Here is an 18,076-nt window from a genome sequence, read left to right as displayed (position 1 = left end):
TGTTTTCATTGGGGAAAAGAAGGTTTAGGGGTGACTTGATGATTAGGGGTTTAGATAGGGTTGACCGTGAGAACCTTTTTCCACGTATGGAGTCAGCTATTACGAGGGGGCATAGCTTTAAATTAAGGGGTGGTAGGTATAGGACAGATGTTAGGGGTAGATTCTTTACTCAGCGAGTCGTGAGTTCATGGAATGCCCTGCCAGTAGCAGTGGGCATTTAAACGGGCATTGGATAGGCATATGGAGGATAGTGGGCTAGTGTAGGTTAGGTGGGCTTGGATCGGTGCAACATCGAGGGCCAAAGGGCCTGTACTGCGCTGTATTTGTCTATGTTCTATGTTCTATGTAAATGACCGTGTGAACTGAAGGTAATGTATTGACTTGCAAAAGAAATTGGTTAAACGGTCAGAGACAGAGGCTGGGGGTAATGCATTGTACTCAAATTGACAATACTATAGATTACTCCTGGAGTTCTCCAGAATTTGGTACAGTGTGTTCAACTTTTCACTGTATATAGAAATGACTTAACAAAGGATTAGAGGGTCATATATCCAAGTATGCTGATAGCTTCAAACTAGGTGAATTATTAAGCATGGAACTAAAAAAGTCAACGAAGGCGAGATAGTGGTAATCTCACAGGACCAGTAATTCAGAACTCACGCTCATGTTCTGGGGGCGTGGGTTCAAATACCTCCATTGAAGCTGGTGGAATTTAATAAAGAAATGTTGAATTGGGGACCATGCAACTGTTATTGACTGTTGCAAAAACCTATTTAGTTTGCTAATACTTTTTAAGGGAATGAAATTTGCCATCTTTTCCCAATCTGGACTGCATGTGCCTCTATTCCCTAACAATGTGGCCTGGCAAGCCACTTAGTTCAGGGACAATGAAGGATGGGCATCAAATTCTGGCCTTGCAGTGACAGTCAGGAAAGAACAAAGAACAAAAAAAACCTCATAGATTTGAGCTTAATCTGTCAACGTTTGAGATCACCACTTTAGATATAAGAAAGATAGATTGGAGTATTTTTTAAAATGGTGAGAAGAGATTCAGACATTCATGTACAGAAACCAGTAGCAGACTGGTGCAATAAACAACTAAAAACACTAATACAGTGTTAGCTTTTATCTCAAGAGGACTGGAACACAAAGCAATAGAAGTTATGTCAGTTATATAAAGCTTGGTTAGGTCTGGAGCACTGTGTTCAGTTCTGGACATCACAACTCGGGAAGGATATCCTGTCTTTCAAAGGAGTGCAAAATCACCAGAATGGTAGTGGGTTGAAAAGTGTTAAGTTATGAGAACATTTTGCATAGACTGGACTTATAATTCTCTTGAGTAAAGAAGTTTATGGAGTGATCTAATTGAGTTTGTTAAGATGATTGAAGGTTTTAATAACATGGAGAGACAGGTAGCATGGGTGTTAAATTCGATCGGCCCTGTGAGGATCTCAAGGTAGGATTAAGTCCACCTATTGATTGAAATGCAGCTGGCGTCTTAACTTCATGCTCAACCTGAGCTGTGCTCTAAATTGGCTATAAGCATTAGCAGAGGGCTTAAAACCATAACTTCCAAGAACCACTTAAAATTATGCTGGGCTTCTTGAGGATGGGGTGCATTGTGGCCAGACCAAGTGCTTGGAGGCTTGCAAAATGTGAATCTATGCTGTAAAACAATCTGAGGTAGTGCAACATTATGGATAGCAGTCTCCAAGGTTTCCAGCTGCCGCACTGGATGTCTTGGTGGAGGAGGTGAAAAGGAGAAAAGACAAGAAGGGGAAGAAGCCAGGTAGGAGGGCATCCACAATACAACTGCTTACGTTTATAAACTACAGTTATTGTAGTTAAGCTTTCACAGTTAAAAGGCACATGGAGTAGAGGATTCTGGAAATGAATGCTGGCAGTCAAGCCTCAAGAACCTAGATGCAGTGCATCAAGAAATTCACTGACTTTACACAAATTGCCACCCAGGTTGATAATGCTGTTAAGAAGGCATATATACGGTGTGTTAGGTTTTATTGGTAGAGGGATTGAGTTCCGGAGCCACAATGTCATGCTGCAACTATGCAAAACACTTGTGCAGCCGCACTTGGAATATTGTGTACAGTTCTGCTCGCCATATTTCAGGAAGGATGTGGAAGCATTGGAAAAGGTAGAGAGGCGATTTACCAGGATGTTGCCTGGTCTGGAGGGAAGCTTTTATAAGGAAAGGCTGAGAGGCTTGGGTCTGTTCTCATTGTAAAGAAAAAGGCTAAGAGGGGAGTTGATAGAGACATACAAGATGATTAGAGGATTAGATAGGGTAGACAGTGAAAGTCTTTTTCCTTGGAGGATGACGTCAGCTTGTATGAGGGGGCATAACTACAAATTGAAGGGTGATAGATTTACGACAGATGTCAGAAGCAGGCTCTTTACTCAGAGAGTGGTAAGGGCGTGGAATGCCCTACCTGCCAATGTAGTTAACTCAGCCACAGGGAGATTTAAACAATCCTTGGATAAGTATATGGATGATGATGGGATAGCGTAGGGGGATGAGCTTCGAATAGTTCATAGGTTGATGCAACATTGAGGGCTGAAGGGCTTGTTCTGCACTGTATTGTTCTATGTTCTATGTTCTAAGTGGTCAAAGTCAGTGAATGCATTTTCAAGTCCCATATCCTACCAATTCCACCACTACCCTCAGCCACGACACAGTTACCCATGCTCCTCCATCTGATATCCCCAGTTACTTCTCATCCCAAAATTTGCAGATGATACAAAACTAGGTGAAGGGGTGGATTGTGAGGATGATGCAAAGACACTTCAAGGAAATTTAGATAGACTGGGTGAGCACACAAAAGATGCAAGACTACAGGTGAAATATGAGGTTAACTAATTTGACAATAAGACCATAAGACATAGAAACAGAAGTCAGCCATTCAGCCCATTGATCTGCTCCACCATTCAATGTGATCTGATAATTCTCAATTTCACTTTTCTGTCTTTTACTCTTGATGTCGTTATTGATTAAAAATCTGTCTGTCTCAGCCTTGAATAGTCTGAATAGTACAGCATCAACAGCCTCCTGCAGTAAAGAGTTTCATAGACACAATACCCTCTGAGAAAATAAATTCCTCCTCATTTTTGTCCTACATGTTCAACCCATTACTCTGAGATTATGCCTTCTAGGCCGAACCTCTTCTCCAAGAAGAACATCTACCCAGTCAAAACCCTCTACGAATATTGTACATATTATATTATACAGTGGCTCAGTGGTTAGCACTGTATTGTTCTATGTTCTATGTTCTAAGTGGTCAAAGTCAGTGAATGCATTTTCAAGTCCCATATCCTGCCGCATGGCGCCAGGGACCCAGGCTCGATCTCAATCTTGCATGACTGCCTGCGTGGAGTTTGCTCATTCTCCCCATGTCTGTGCGGGTTTCCACTGGTTTCCTCCCACAATCCAAAGATGTGCAGGTTCGGTGAATTGGCCATGCTAAATTGCCCATAGTGTTCAGGGATGTGTAGGTTAGGTGCATTAGTCAGGGGTAAATGTAGAGTAATAGGGTAGAGGAATGGTTTGGGTGGTATACTCTTTTAAGGGTCAGTGTGGACTTGTTGGGCCAAATGGCCTGTTTTCACACTGCATGGATTCTATGATTACAATAAACTCTCTTCCCATTCTTTTAAATGATACACAACCAACTCACTCAACCATTCCTCATAAGAAAACTCCACCATTCTCAGCATCAACCCAGTGAATATTCTCTGGATTGCCTTCATTGTCAGTGTATATTTCCTTAGAAAACAATCCAGAACTATTCACAATATTCTAGGTGTGGTCTAATGAGTGTTTGTATAAATTTAACAAGACTTTCCTATTCTTATGCTCTATTCCCATTGAAAGAAAGAAAGGCATTCCTTTTGCCTTCCCTGTTACTTCTTGTGACTTATGCACAAAGACCCCCAAATTTCTCAATCTATAGCTTTCTGGTCTTCCTCTATTTAAATAATTTATTCAGCTCTTTTATATTTCCCATCAAAGTACATAATCCCACATTTGTCCAAATCATATTCCATTTGTTGAGTTTCTGCCCGCTCACTTAACCTGTCTATATCCTTAGTTGGTAGGAAAAGCAGAAATAAAGAGTATTTCTTAAGTGGTAAAAGATTGGGAAGTGTTGAACTTCAAAGGACCTGTGTGTCCTTGTTCATGTGTCATTCAAAGTTAACATGAAGGTACAGCAAGCAAGTGAGAGGACAAATACAATTCTTTTTATTACAAGACAATTTAAGTGCAGGAGTAAAGATGTACAGTATTACTGAAATTATATAGTGCCTTGGTGAGACCACAATTGGAGCATTGTGTACAGTTTTGACCTCCTTGTCTCCACAAATATACACTTGCCATTGAGGGTGTTCACCAAATTAATTCTTGGAAGGGAAGGAATATCCTGTGAAGAAAGTTTAAATTGACTATGTCTATATTCTCCAGAGCTTTGAAGAATTGGATGTGATTTTATTCAAATATTCAAATAGGGTTCAACAGGAAGACTATTAGCCTGCCTGAGGGCATCTAGCATCAAAGGGCACCATCTCCCCATATGGCACAGGCCACTTAGGACTGAGATGAGAGTGGTGAATCTTTGGAATTCTCTACCCAGAATGATATGGAGGTTTCAGTTATTCAAGCCTAAGGTTAGCTAGATAATTGATGGGACATGTCAGAAAGCACCTCTTCACATGAAGGATGATGGAAATCTTGAATACTGTTTCACAAAAGGTTGAGGAGGCCAGGTCAACTGAAAATCTTAAAATGTGATTATTACATTATTGTTGATCAAGGGTATATTAAGATATATGGGACAGAAGTGGGAAGATGGGATTGAGATGCAAATCACATTGATTTCACAAAATGGCTTGAGAAGCTGATTGCCTTATTTCTGCTCAGAAATTCCCCTATTCCTTTTATATCCAGTTTCGTGCAGTATGTTTGTTGTAATTGACGTTGCCCAAACAATTTATTTACATCAGTAGAAAATAATCAAGACTTTCAATCCACAAGTCTGGACCGTGTTCTGGCAGTTCTGAGGAAGGGTCACCGGACCTGAAATGTTAACTCTGATTTCTCTTCATAGATGCTGCCAGATCTGCTGAGCTTTATCAGCAATTTCTGTTCTTGCTTCTGATTTACAACATCCACAGTTCTTTCAGTTTTTATTGGGCTGTGTTCAAAGTCAGTTCATAAAGGTAAAAGAATCGAATATAATGATACGGAAGCATAACACTGAAGATGCTGTTCTGAAAAAAGTCACATTTGACTCAAAACACTAACTTTTGTTCTTCTGTCTCCATAGATGATACTAGATTTGTTGAGATTTTCTGTTTTTATTATATGTAATGATACCCTGAAAGAGTAATAGACAGGGACTATTGAAGGGGTGAATTAACACTTGAACAGTAATTTTCCTGGGAAAGAAAAACAAAAGCCAACTAGTATACACATGGCCAAATTGATTTGCGTGGTTAATCTTGGCAAAGACAAACTCTGCCTGAGGCACGTCCTCTGCAGCGATGGGAGAAAGGGAACTGGACAAGAGTTATTAATGGGCTACAACCATTACTTTCTGGTGGTTACTGCAGTGCAGTAAAGGAGTAGGTTTCAGTGTTTGGTTGCCCTCTTGTCTACTTGCCTTGGGAAATCCAAAAGCAGACTGGAGCAGTAATTAAGTATAATATGTCACCCACAAATATGCACTTGAATAAAGTTGGAATACATCCAAACCTTTTATTTCTATTAAGTTTCAGCCTGTTTCTTCCCTAATTTTTGTTTATAAACTTGGAGTTCAGCCACATGTTCACCACACCATTGAATGTGAAGATGAATAGTCAAAGTTAGCTGTCTGCAATGAGTCTGAATTTGGCTCACATTTGATGGGAAAGTTGTCACCTTACCAAAAAGAAAACTGAACATCCAGTAACCAGACACATGTTCTACCAATGATCAAAGCAAGATAAACTGTACTCACAGTGACTTAAGAGAAACAAGGTGGTCAAACTGATCCATGTGGATATAGTTCATTGGGTTACGTGATAAATTCCTGTAAAGCACCAGAAAAGACATGCTAAATAACAGAATGGGAGTAAATTTTTCAAAGCTTCCAAAAGGTCTTAGAGATCCTTAACTTTAATTTTCCAGAAAATTCCCATGCTGTGAGTAATTCACAATATGTATTTCTCCTTAATTTTGTCTCCTGAAATTATTCGTTTCTTGTTAAGACACTGTTTCAAGAGGATAGTTAGCCTCCAGGGCCTACTTTGCTCAAGTAATCTTACTTAGATGGGTGGCAAGCTTCATTCAGCTGAAACTGCCCCAGTCTGGCATTTCTCAACCAGAAATAGTTTTTCTCAATCTACATTTTCTGTTCCCTTTAATATGTTGAAAATTTTCAATCAAATCACCCTTTAACCAGCTTTATTCCATGGGATACAATCTAGTTTGTGTAATCTGACTGCACAATTTAAACTTTGGAGCCCAGGTGTCATTCTGATAAACATATGTGGTACTCCCTCAAAGAGCAATCCATGGTATGATGAGTGATGCCCAGGACTTGTCCCAGTACTTGACATACAATCCATACAGGGCTTTGTATTGTGGAAACATGACTTGTACCATTGTGTTCTAGTTTTCTAAGTTTAAATGCCAGCATTCCTGCATTTTCTTAATTATTTATTCCTGTGCGTGACATTTCAATGTTCTATGTTTCAGGACATTTCCAAATCTCTTCTGATTATCAATGTTTTTACCATTAGAAAGCATGCTGTATCACCTTCTTTAGTTGCAAGATGGATGATCTCACATTGAAATCTATTTGTCGCAGTCTTAACACTTGATCCATGCATCCCTTTGTGATTTGATGCTTTATGCTAAATTGCTTACGGTGCCAACAATGTTTGTACCACCAGGAAACTTGGTTTCCATGATATGCAGGTTTGTCAGTTTTCACACTGCATTTCTCTGTCCAGACCCAGTGATAGAAAGTAGGTCCAGTGTCCTTGGTATGTACAAACTTGTATTGATTTTGCTGACAGTATTGCATTTGTATAAAATTGGAATACCTACTTAAATGCTGGCATATGTGTGAAATGGAAAGGAATGTGTGATATTCATGTTTATCATTGCTGAATTTTTCAGACCTGCCAGACTAGAGATCCCAGATTGCATTTTATGATTTATCTAGTGCATGGCCCCTAACCTGGATAAATTTTTGATGTCTTTTATATACACATTGATATGAAGTTACATTTACGGATATGTTCTTTTGGATGCTTTTCCTATCCAGTTCTTACTCAGGTAATCACTCTGAGCCAAGAAAATTTGCTTTTGTCAATCCCTTTTTTTTCTCCTTCCCTGTCCTTCCACTTTCTCACTGAGTGCGTCAGAATGAGAAAAGATGCTTTGACCCCTTTCCACAGACACAAATGTTAAGTGACAAATGAGAGACCGTTCAGCCTGTTTCACTGATTCTCCACAGAAATTTATGTTTTTCCCCAGACCAAGTAAAATCTATCCTTTTATGGACTTTATCCAGCCCTTAATTCCCCAAGAGAACATTCTGTATAAATAATTGACTCCAAAAGTAATCAAGCAAAACTGATGAATATCCATCCATCTTTTCATCTCCATTATTCAACCCTGGCTTGCTGCCAAACTCCATTCATACATACTCCCACCTCCTCTCCTCCAACATTAGCTGCAGAGGAACTATGTGTAACACTTTGTCATTTTAGTTTATATTAATTCCTATAACCTGCAATTTACTGTCTGAGTTCAAACACAGAAGTAACTCCTGCATAATCAGTGAAGCAGTGCCCTTGCTCAGTTGCAGATTACATCTGGCTGCTTGAGAACCACAATGTTAAATTTAATTTGGAAACCTCATATGATTTCCAAAACAGTACATGGCATCAATAAGAGCGGACTATATTTGGAATGGGATTAGAGGCTGTAGGGTACATAAGGATGGAGATCACAAAATCTTCTCGGAACATGATAATCCTTTAGCTGTTATATCAGCCGTCTGTGGAGGACAAGTGACCAAGAATGAATAATGTGAATGGGTTTTGCTTAATTGCTTTTAGAAGTTCAGAAGCAATTCTGCCAAAGTCACATTACTCTGTGGTGTAAATCTTGCAGGATCTGTGAAAGGATCAGGCTTAATGGGCCAAATGGCCTATTCTAGGTCTATGTTTGCCCTTGATTTCAGTAATGAAGGAGATCCAAGTGTGACTGACTATGAGAAAAGTAGTAAACATTGAGAAATTCAGCAACTTACAGTTGATGAAGCTGTTCAAAACCTTTGAATACTGAGGGAGACAATTCCTGAAGCTGATTCATAGACAAATCCCTTTAAAAACAAAACAGACAGCCTTTATAAATAAATTATAGCTGGAAAAAACACTATGGGCTGAATTTTCATTGTAGAGGCAGGAAACATGAGTCGGATTTAGTTGCTGGGTGGAAAGCTGCCTTTGGGGCAAAATAATTTTTTATCCATTATTCAAACATGAGGTGTGAATGTCACTGGTTAGGCCGGTATTTGATATTGTACACTTTTCACTGTAGTCTTGTACCCCTGTACTCGAGTACACATCACAATACAATCTAAATCTAAAAAAAATCTATTTATTGCCCATCTCTAACTGCCTTGAAGAGATTAGTAATGAGCTGCCTTCTTTGGAGCATAGTCACACTTGCCTGGATGAGTGTAGCTCTAACAACACTCAAGAAGCTTGACACCATCCAGGAAAACACAGACCACTTAATTGGCACACATCCACAAACATCCGCTCTCACCACACTCAATGCAGTGTGTACTATCTCCAAGATGTACTGCAGAAATGCACCAAGGCTCTTTAGACAGCAACTTCCAAACCCATTGCCACTTTAGGGCGGCACGGTGGTTCAGTGGTTAGCACTGCTGCCTCACAGAGCCAAGGACCCGGTTCAATTCCCACCTTGGGCAACTGTCTGTGTGGAGTTTGCACAGTCTCCCCGTGTCTGCGTGGGTTTTCTCCATGTGCTCCGGTTCGTCCCACAGTCCAAAGATGTGCAGGTAGGTGAAGTGGCTATGCTAAATTGCCCATAGTGTTAGGTGGATTAGTCAGGGGTAAATGTAGGGGAATGGGTCTGGATGGGTTGCTCTTTGGAGGTCGGTGTGGACTTGTTGGGCCGAAGGGCCTGTTTCCACACTGTATCTAATCTAATCTAATCTAATCTTCCATCTAGAAGAACAAAAGCAGCAGATATATGAGAATACCATCACCTGCAAGATCCTCTCCCAGCTCTTTGCCATCCTGACTTGGGAATATATCACTCTTCTTTCAGTGTTGCTGGGTCATAATCCTAAAATTCCCTCCCTAATGGCATTGTGGATCTACTTACAGCTTCTGAACTGCAGCAGTTCAGGAAGGCAGCTCACCATCACCATCTCAAGGGCAACTAGTGATGGGTAATAAATGCTAGCCTGTCAGTGGCAACCACATCCCACCAGTGAATAATGTAAAATAACACCCTCAGTGGTATGAGGGATGAAAATCATGAATTTGTCTATCCATGCGAAACAATAAGTACCAATAAAAATCAACATCTGTGGGTAAAGCTTGTGTATCTGTGATTTTGAACCTATTTTTAATCTATTATTAACAGGCTCTGCACTTGTGAAATTCATCATTTGCAAGAGTGCTCACGAACTGAACCCTCGTGGATATGGAGAAATAATTCTACTTGATTGGATGTGAATGTACTAATTGAGCTTTTATTAAAGAAAGGTACACTATTTTTAATAAAGTGAAGACAGGAATAACTACTTAAAATGTATTCTGTTCATTTCTGCATGGTCCCTGAGGTCTGCTTACGGTAGGTATTGAGTGAAGTAGTGTGACGGATATGAGGGCAAAGGCAACCTAACCATTCTTCACGATTCCTTCACTTTAGTTATCAAAGTCATTCAAATGAACAGAAAAGTGCCATTTGTCTTCTTGATGGCTCTCACTTGAAAATATGCTTCAATCATATTCTCTTCCTTTCATTTCTCCTCTGGCATGTCGCCCAATTAGTAATTAGTTGTGTGTGGGTGCAGTAATTTGATACAGCTCACAGACTTGTATTTTCACAACTGAGGGTATAAAATGTGTTACCATTTAAAATCATGTTCAGAAATATGCATACAATTCCTGAAAAACAATGCAGACAAAAACTCAAACTAGTAACATTTCAGGTTTGTACTCTGTGTCCTTTTTCAATTACCCTGATTGTGTGTTGGGTTAAAGCTCTGTCTTCTTCTTCAGAAAGTGTCCAGGAATATTCATGTTCCACTGCTGTCAAACAAAGTTCCTTTTGGCATTCCATTGGACGTCAGCCTCATCAGCCATTACATGGTACAAATGTATTTAAGGATTTGGAAACATTAGTGGGACATGAATTTTCCTGAAAATTTTCTGAGGAAGATTTCAGAGCTTTAAGATGAATGTTTGAGTGCCAGAATGCGTGACTATTACATTAAATTTGAGTATTTAATGTAAATTCTGAATGACAATTTTGAGTAGTTAACACTGATCTATATGTTGCAAGTTTGAAATTCTCTGCAACAGTATCTAAGCTTTTAAGATTAACATTGTGAGCTCATGAAGAAATGTAGATGGAAGAATGATCCAAATTTAGTCCCTTGGTCTATGTGGATTCAACAGTTTGCCAGCCAAGTTGGAGGGTTACTACAATGACTGGCTGCACTATTTTCAGTGAGACAGGAGTAGACTGGTGACAATTCATCACTTTTCTACTCAGAATCCTGTGCTGATTTTCAAAAGTTCTGAATATGTTTGTCATGTTGTGGCAAAACTGTAAGTGTTAGCAGCACTCTGATAAGTTCAGGTGCCACTGCAGTCTGCCTTGGAGAGGGTTTGCTAGAAGTGTAAAAGATTTACAAGGATGTTGCCAGGGTTGGAGGATTTGAGCTATAGGAGAGGCTGAACATGCTGGGGATGTTTTCCCTGGAGCGTCGGAGGCTGAGGGGTGACCTTATAGAGGTTTACAAAATCATGAGGGGCCTGGATAGGGTAAATAGGCAAAGTCTTTTCCCTGGGGTCAGGGACTCCAGAACTAGAGGGCATAGGTTTAGGGTGAGAGGGGAAAGATATAAAGAGACCTACGGGGCAATTTTTTCACACAGAGGGTGGTACGTGTATGGAATGACCTGCCAGAGGATGTGATGGAGGCTGGTACAATTGCAACATTTAAAAGGCATTTGGATGGGTATATGAATTGGAAGGATTTGGAGGGATATGTGCTGGTTGCTGGCATGTGGGTCTAGATCAGGTTGAGATATCTGGTCGGCATGGATGGGTTGGACCGAAGGGTCTGTTTCCATGCTGTACATCTCTATGACTCTATAACAGATAAAGCAAATTGAGTAATAACTAATGTGGAATGGGATAAAGAAAAGTGCAGAAACGGCTTGATAATGAAGCTTTTTGAAAATAAATGGGGTTGCATGAAGCTGTAGTAAGGTCAACTAGTCAGGCAACTACTCTTTTTCTGATGAACTATTGCTAGTGCTACAGAAAGGGTATCAGATGAATGACTGTCAAGCAATTGTCAAGAGGGTTTGTGGTTCTTCCTTGTTGTCTTAATTCAAATGAGCCATATCACAGAAAATTACATAGGGAGCAAAACACTGAAGGCAGCCTCCAACACTGAATTAAAACTCAGTCAGCAATAAATCCTAAAGGACAAACCCAATTATTTCATCATGAATAAACTAACTTGATAACGTTATCCTGTCAGGCTGATAGTGCCTAAACAGCAGCTGGAAAATCAGTAGTGTCAGGTTTTTATGGGTTATGTTTGCCCTTACAATATTAAATGCAAAGTCTCTGACATTTATTTGCATTTAAGTCACATTACTGCACTCTCTTTAAGCACAGCTATGTGCAGTTAAAAAAAGGACCATAAAGAATGTTAAGTGCTGTTCAGGAACAGAATGACAGGCCTGTGCTTTTATTTTCTTTACTGCATCTATTTTTAAGTATTATTTGGGAGTGTGGTATGGTCTCCCTATGTAAAATTAATTGGGTGTATGTAGATTGTTAAAATGAAAAAGCTGAAAAGTTATAGCCCAAGAGTCACTTACAGTTCTATCATGAATGGCATTGTTGAGAAAGTATCATCCTTAATATATCTGATTTTATTGTTGCGAAGAACGCTGTAAGAAAGAAAGTATCCTGATTGGAACAAAAAATCACTAATTTAAGCAATAATTCTGATTAAGCATACATTCTTGTTAAAAAAAACATTGGTCTTCAGCGGTAATGCAATATGGTTCTGATTCTCATTTTATTAACTTCAATTTCAGACTTGGAGGCCTGTGACCAGTGGAGTGCCACATGGATCAGTGCTGGATCCACTACTTTTTGTCATTGATATAAATGATTTGGATGTGAGCATGAGAGGTATGGTTAGTAAGCTTGCAGATGACACCAAAATTGGAGGTGTGGTGGACAGCGAAGAAGGTTACCTCAGATTACAACAGGATCTTGATCAGATGGGCCAATAGGCTGAGAAGTGGCAGATGGAATTTAATTCAGATAAATGTGAGGTGCAACATTCTGGGAAAGCAAATCTTAACAGGACTTATACACTTAATGGTAAGGTCCTAGGGAGTGTTGTTGAACAAAGAGACCCTGGAGTGCAGGTTCATAGCTCCTTGAAAGTGGAGTCGCAGGTAGATAGGATAGTGAAGAAGGCGTTTGGTATGCTTTCCTTTATTGGTCAGAGTATTGAGTACAGGAGTTGGGAGGTCATGTTGCGGCTGTAGTGTCAGAGGCTGAGGGGTGACCTTACAGAGGTTTACAAAATTATGAGGGGCATGGATAGGATAAATAGACAAAGTCTTTTCCCTGGGGTCAGGCAGTCCAGAAGTAGAGGGCATAGGTTTAGGGTGAGAGGGGAAAGATATAAAAGAGACCTATGGGGCAACTTTTTCATACAGAGGGTGGTACGTGTATGAAATGAGCTGCCAGAGGAAGTGGTGGAGGCTGGTACAATTGCAACATGTAAAAGGCATTTAGAAGGGTATATGAATAGGAAGGGTTTGGAGGGATATGGGCCGGGTGCTGGCAGGTGGGACTAGATTGGGTTGGAATATCTGGTCGGCATGGACAGGTTGGACCGAAGGGTCTGTTTCCATGCTGTACACCTCTATGACTCTAAGAAAATCAATTGACATAAAATTCAAGTGTGTGCAAATCATTCTAAATTTTCAAAAAGAAGACCAATATTTTTATACAGTCTACTGTAACAGCTACGACTTCACTATGGCCCATTTTTTGCTACCATTGGATACATTTATTTCACCCCCCCATAGATTCTAGATAGCAAGTATATAAAGATAAAAGCTCCAGAAAATGATTGAGAATTATTAATTTACAACCTGGAAATGGATATGCAAAAGGACCAGGGATAAGATAAACTCCACAAAGGACCCTGGCATGATAGGTCTAGGCTTAACTAGAATATTTTGCATGACAGAATTTGAAGCTTAACAACAGGAGGTGCTCAAGTTTTCTTCTTTGATTGTGAGCTCTCATTGAGTTCTTCTCTTTGCTGTCCCGCCTTTTCAGTTGCAGTACAGTTCTTAGCCAAGAATATTCCAGTCAGAACAAGCTATGAGAGGCAAAGCTGCAGAAAGATGAGACTGATTTGTCCCTTCAGGCTTCTGAACTCCACCGTCACACTTAAAGGGGCATCAGAAGCCTGTGTCATACAAGAAATAGCCAATTATAGTGAATTTTCTTGGAGCAGCTAACTAATTGCCAGAGGGTGGGATTTCTGTCCATTTAAGGAGGGTAAATCAAAGGCCTTCCAACATAAAGTAGCAGGAGGATATAGGATAGGTAGATAGAGATACTTAAAAATGGAGCTGCATTCTCTCCAACCTTTTACAATTTGAACTTTAAAAACATGGCTTTTACAGTTAGGTAACTTTTATCAGGGTGTGCGATTTCATCTCCAGGGTGACCTGTGGTTGTTGCTGCTGTACTCATATAGGCCAGGAGGAACTCTAGGCCTGTCTAGGAGAGCTGATCCTCTCCAGCTCTAGGAGTCTATATCTCAGGCACCTAAAACCACTTGCAGGAACTAGAAAATCCCAGAAAGGCTCCTTCAATTGGATGTGATGGACTTGAAGGAGCTGGACTGGCTGCTGTGGCATGTGGGCCAGTAGCCTTGGCCCCCGCCACCCCATATCTGCCTCATGGAAATGACTCAGGGCAAAAAGGAGTCCCACAATGCAGCTACGGGTGCTATTTTTAGTGTCCACCATAAAAGGTGCAACATTTAACACCTAACCTGTCTACACAACTGAGAAATTGTACACTCCAATTTCAGAATAGGCCAGGAAACAGATGAGCTAAGGAACAGGAAGGAGTCAAATTAGATTTGTAAATCATAATACATGTTTTGCGAGGGAATTCACAACAATTTTGATGTTTATCTGGTGAAGACATTCCAAACACCACTCTAGAGGTTAGCATTGAGCAATGAAGCCAGTGGTCAAAAGCCAGGATGGCATTTGAGAAATGCTGCTCCAAGACTGGGAGAATCTTCCCAACCACTACCACGTGTACCTTACTTCACCAGGATTGTCTCCTCCAGCTCCGCTCCCTCTATATATGATCTCTGACTCAGGTGGAGGTAGTGAACGATCAGACAGTGTTCATTCAACTTTTGACACCTCACGAAGAAGGTTTCAGTCAAGTTTAACCATGCAGTTTGATCAGGTCTTTTCCCAATTCAGCTGGGTGAGTGGCAGACTATGAATTGTCTCATTGAAGAGTTACTGTAAGACCATATCTTCTCCACCATATTTTCTCATTAGCTTCTGTTCTTTTTCACATTTACAAACACTTTTTAAAACTAGCTTTAAAAAAATTCCAGCTTGAATGACTTTATTCAAAACTAATATTCTATCTTCTCCCAATTTCTCTGTGAAGTCGTTGACTGCTTGAGTGCCAGTGAACTGTTGTATGATTATTGCCCTCTGAGTCTCCTTAACTCCCCAGGGTTTTTCCAATCTGTTCTTGACCAGCATGTAAGCTGAAATATACAACTCTATAACTGCAATGCTTCATGATTATTGCTTTACTGTCTGACTCCCTTTCTGCCTTTATATTCTGTATGCATAGGAACAGGAGTCAGCCATTAACCCTATTCTGTCATTCAATTAGATCATGATTAATCTGTATCTCCATCTAGGCACGTTGGTTGCATAATCCTTATTATGCTTGCCTAACAGAAGTCCTTCAAAGTCAGTTTTGTAATTGATTGCAGCCTCAACAAAGTTCGAGATTTCCATATTGGAGAAGTGCACTGGTCTACTGGTCACCCTGTTCCTCCCTGGAAACAAGAACAATTATCTTACCAATGAGTCAACTACAGAGAATAGAGCTCCATGGCATACTCACAGGACATCAAACTTGTTGCATGCCTGAAAATTCTTCTTTTCGATGGACTCAATATTGTTCCCTTCTACATCCCTATTTCAATTGCAACAAATTGTGAAGATTAGTAGGTATACTCTGCACAGCAATACATGTTAAAAAATTTAATTCAATCTTGTCATTCAATTCTTCTTTACCCCACATCCAATTTTTCACTTGATTTTCTCCCTTCAACTCCTAGAAGTTGGACATTCTGTTTTTGGTTGAAGGTCTGTGAGAACTAATAACCCTCTAATATATTGTCCATATTTCCTTCTATCCCAATGTGATTCTAAAGAGATCGGAAACCTAAACAGCTATGTCATTGTATTATGGGTGCTTACACAACTATGTGCAGTCACTTTTCAAAATACATGGGACTGATGGGAAATTAATTCCCGAAAGGTACATAGTAGGGAACGTGGAAGAGAACCAGCCTTTGTTTGGAAGAACACTTTGCAGGTAAGTATGAAAGAGAAAAATAAACAAAAGTGTGCCAGGAGAGCTTTTTGCAGGAAGCTGAGGCCTGGCCATGCTAGGATGTTAAGATCACGAGGCTTTCTCTCGGGAATGAGGCTGAGAAGCTGAGTATCAGGAGATTCATCTGCCAGATCTACAGGGGATGGTGTGGGTTGGGGGCAGGGTTTCATCATTTGGGGTGAGGTGAGAAAGAGGCTGAGAGACTAGCAGAAGAAAGAGACTTGGGGGGAAGAGGCGGTAAGAAGGATCTGCAAGAGGTTTCAAGGGACAGGCTGCAAGTCAGCAAGGCATAGGTCAGAAGGGTGGGCAGGCTGCATAGGGAGTGAGGGAAGTCAGGCATGGTGGAAGGGAGTAAGGGCAAGGTTGGTGAGGGGGGGATGTGGAGTTAGACCACAGAGGGAGCAGCATGATGGTGAAAGAGGTTGCTGCAAGGGAGCATATAGACAGACTGCAAGGAGAGTGGGACTGAAGTGGGGTCTGAGGCAGTTTGCAAGCAGCAGAGGTAGAGGAAAATTGTAAACATATCACCAAAGGAATACCAAATTATTGAGAAACCAGGAAAGCCTGAAATTACTGAAGTAATTAATTCATTGCAAATGAATGTGGAATCTCTAGCTTATGGACACACATGTTCAGGAATTATTATATGAAGAGAAATGTCACTGTCAATTGTAAAATTTAAATTTGCCTGGTTAGAATCTTCCAGCTTAGACAGATATGCTGTCACTATGTCCTCACCCGTCTGTAGAAGATCATAGAATCCCTGCAGTGTGGAAATAGGCCATTTGGCCCAACAAATCCACACTGACCCTCTGGAGAGTAACCCACCCAGATCCACTCCCCACCCTACTACTCTAAATTTCCCATGACTAATGCACCTAACCTACACATCCCTGAACACTATGGGCAATTTAGCATGGCCAATCCACCTAACCTGCACATCTTTGGATTGTGGGAGGAAACCCACACAGACAAGGGGAGAATGTGCAAACTCCACAGAGACAGTTGTCTGAGGCTGGAATCGGACCAGGTCCCTACAGCTGTGAAGCAGCAGTGCTAACCACCGAGCCACCATACCAAACTGGTTTGTCTTGAGTGGCAGCTTTTCATGTGTTGAAATGTATCTCTGTTATTTTGAAATAAACTTTTGTCACTATCTTATGTGTATTTTCTTGCATCAATTTAAATATAGAAATTAATGCTTTCCCTGTGTTTTGTGGCCTTAAGTTTAATGGAAGAATTATAGTTATTAATGATATTGATGAATTATTCTAATTCTGCTTCCATGTGAAGCCAAGAAGTCTATAGGTCAACAAAAATATGGAAGGTGTTTTTACAACTTGACTGCAAAATCTAATAAATGAGTGAACAAGAATGAAGGAAAGACTCATAAAAGTTACAGGCTGCCCCTGAAAATCAAAAATGAGCTCTTAAGAAAATCTCCTGAAGAGTGAATGAGAATTTGGAGCTAGATTTCACATGGAAGTGAGCTTGCCTGTGCTTAGCTGGCACACCTGTCAGTCACTTAACAGCTTTAAGTGGCTTGAAATAGAACATCTGCCCCATTGAAGATAAAATGTTGCCTCTGAGTGCTGAAGGCCAATGAGATGGCTGACAGTTCTCATGTCTCAGCAGCCCCTCTTACAGGTGGTGGCCATTGCAGCACATCCCCTGTTAAGAGGAGGCAGAAGGCTGGAACAAGGTTCTCTATGGCATCAAGCTAAAGCTCCGTATGAGCATGCAGAGACCAAGAATAGCCCTTTCCCCTTCTTATCTCAAGCTTTTCAAGAAAATAACGAGAGACAGATTTACATGAATTTTACGTCAACCTCCACAGTCCATACTTGGCCTCTCATTATCATCACAACTTTCAACCAATATTAAATAATTTAAAAGGCATTCTCATACTTACAGCCATTTCAGTTTGGGAAGTACAGAACAGATATTGGGAATATTTTCCAATGAATTATTTATCATATATCTGAAGGAAGAAGAAGAATTTTTTAAAAATGAAGTATTCTGGACTGAAATTTTATACAATGCTGAAACATTAGACCACATTCTGCTGGGGTAGAGCAGC

At 40.4% G+C, this 18,076-nt stretch overlaps 1 protein-coding gene across 1 annotated transcript in view; it reads right to left on the bottom strand.

The window, feature by feature from the left end:
• rxfp2l (relaxin family peptide receptor 2, like) overlaps positions 1-18,076 on the bottom strand; it is a 106,670-nt gene that overhangs the window by 17,988 nt on the left and 70,606 nt on the right. Inside the window, exons 9-13 of the mRNA XM_043705268.1 lie at positions 17,909-17,977; positions 15,502-15,573; positions 12,171-12,242; positions 8,316-8,387; positions 6,009-6,080 (exon numbers count right to left, since the gene is read on the bottom strand). Of these exons, the coding sequence (XP_043561203.1) occupies positions 6,009-6,080; positions 8,316-8,387; positions 12,171-12,242; positions 15,502-15,573; positions 17,909-17,977 (357 nt within the window). The remainder of the gene's footprint in view (positions 1-6,008; positions 6,081-8,315; positions 8,388-12,170; positions 12,243-15,501; positions 15,574-17,908; positions 17,978-18,076) is intronic.

The sequence above is a fragment of the Chiloscyllium plagiosum genome, chromosome 15, assembly GCF_004010195.1.
Source record: "Chiloscyllium plagiosum isolate BGI_BamShark_2017 chromosome 15, ASM401019v2, whole genome shotgun sequence".
In the NCBI taxonomy this organism is placed as follows: domain Eukaryota; kingdom Metazoa; phylum Chordata; class Chondrichthyes; order Orectolobiformes; family Hemiscylliidae; genus Chiloscyllium; species Chiloscyllium plagiosum.
Note: the sequence above shows the minus strand (reverse complement) of the source record. Positions and strands in the feature narration are given on the sequence as shown.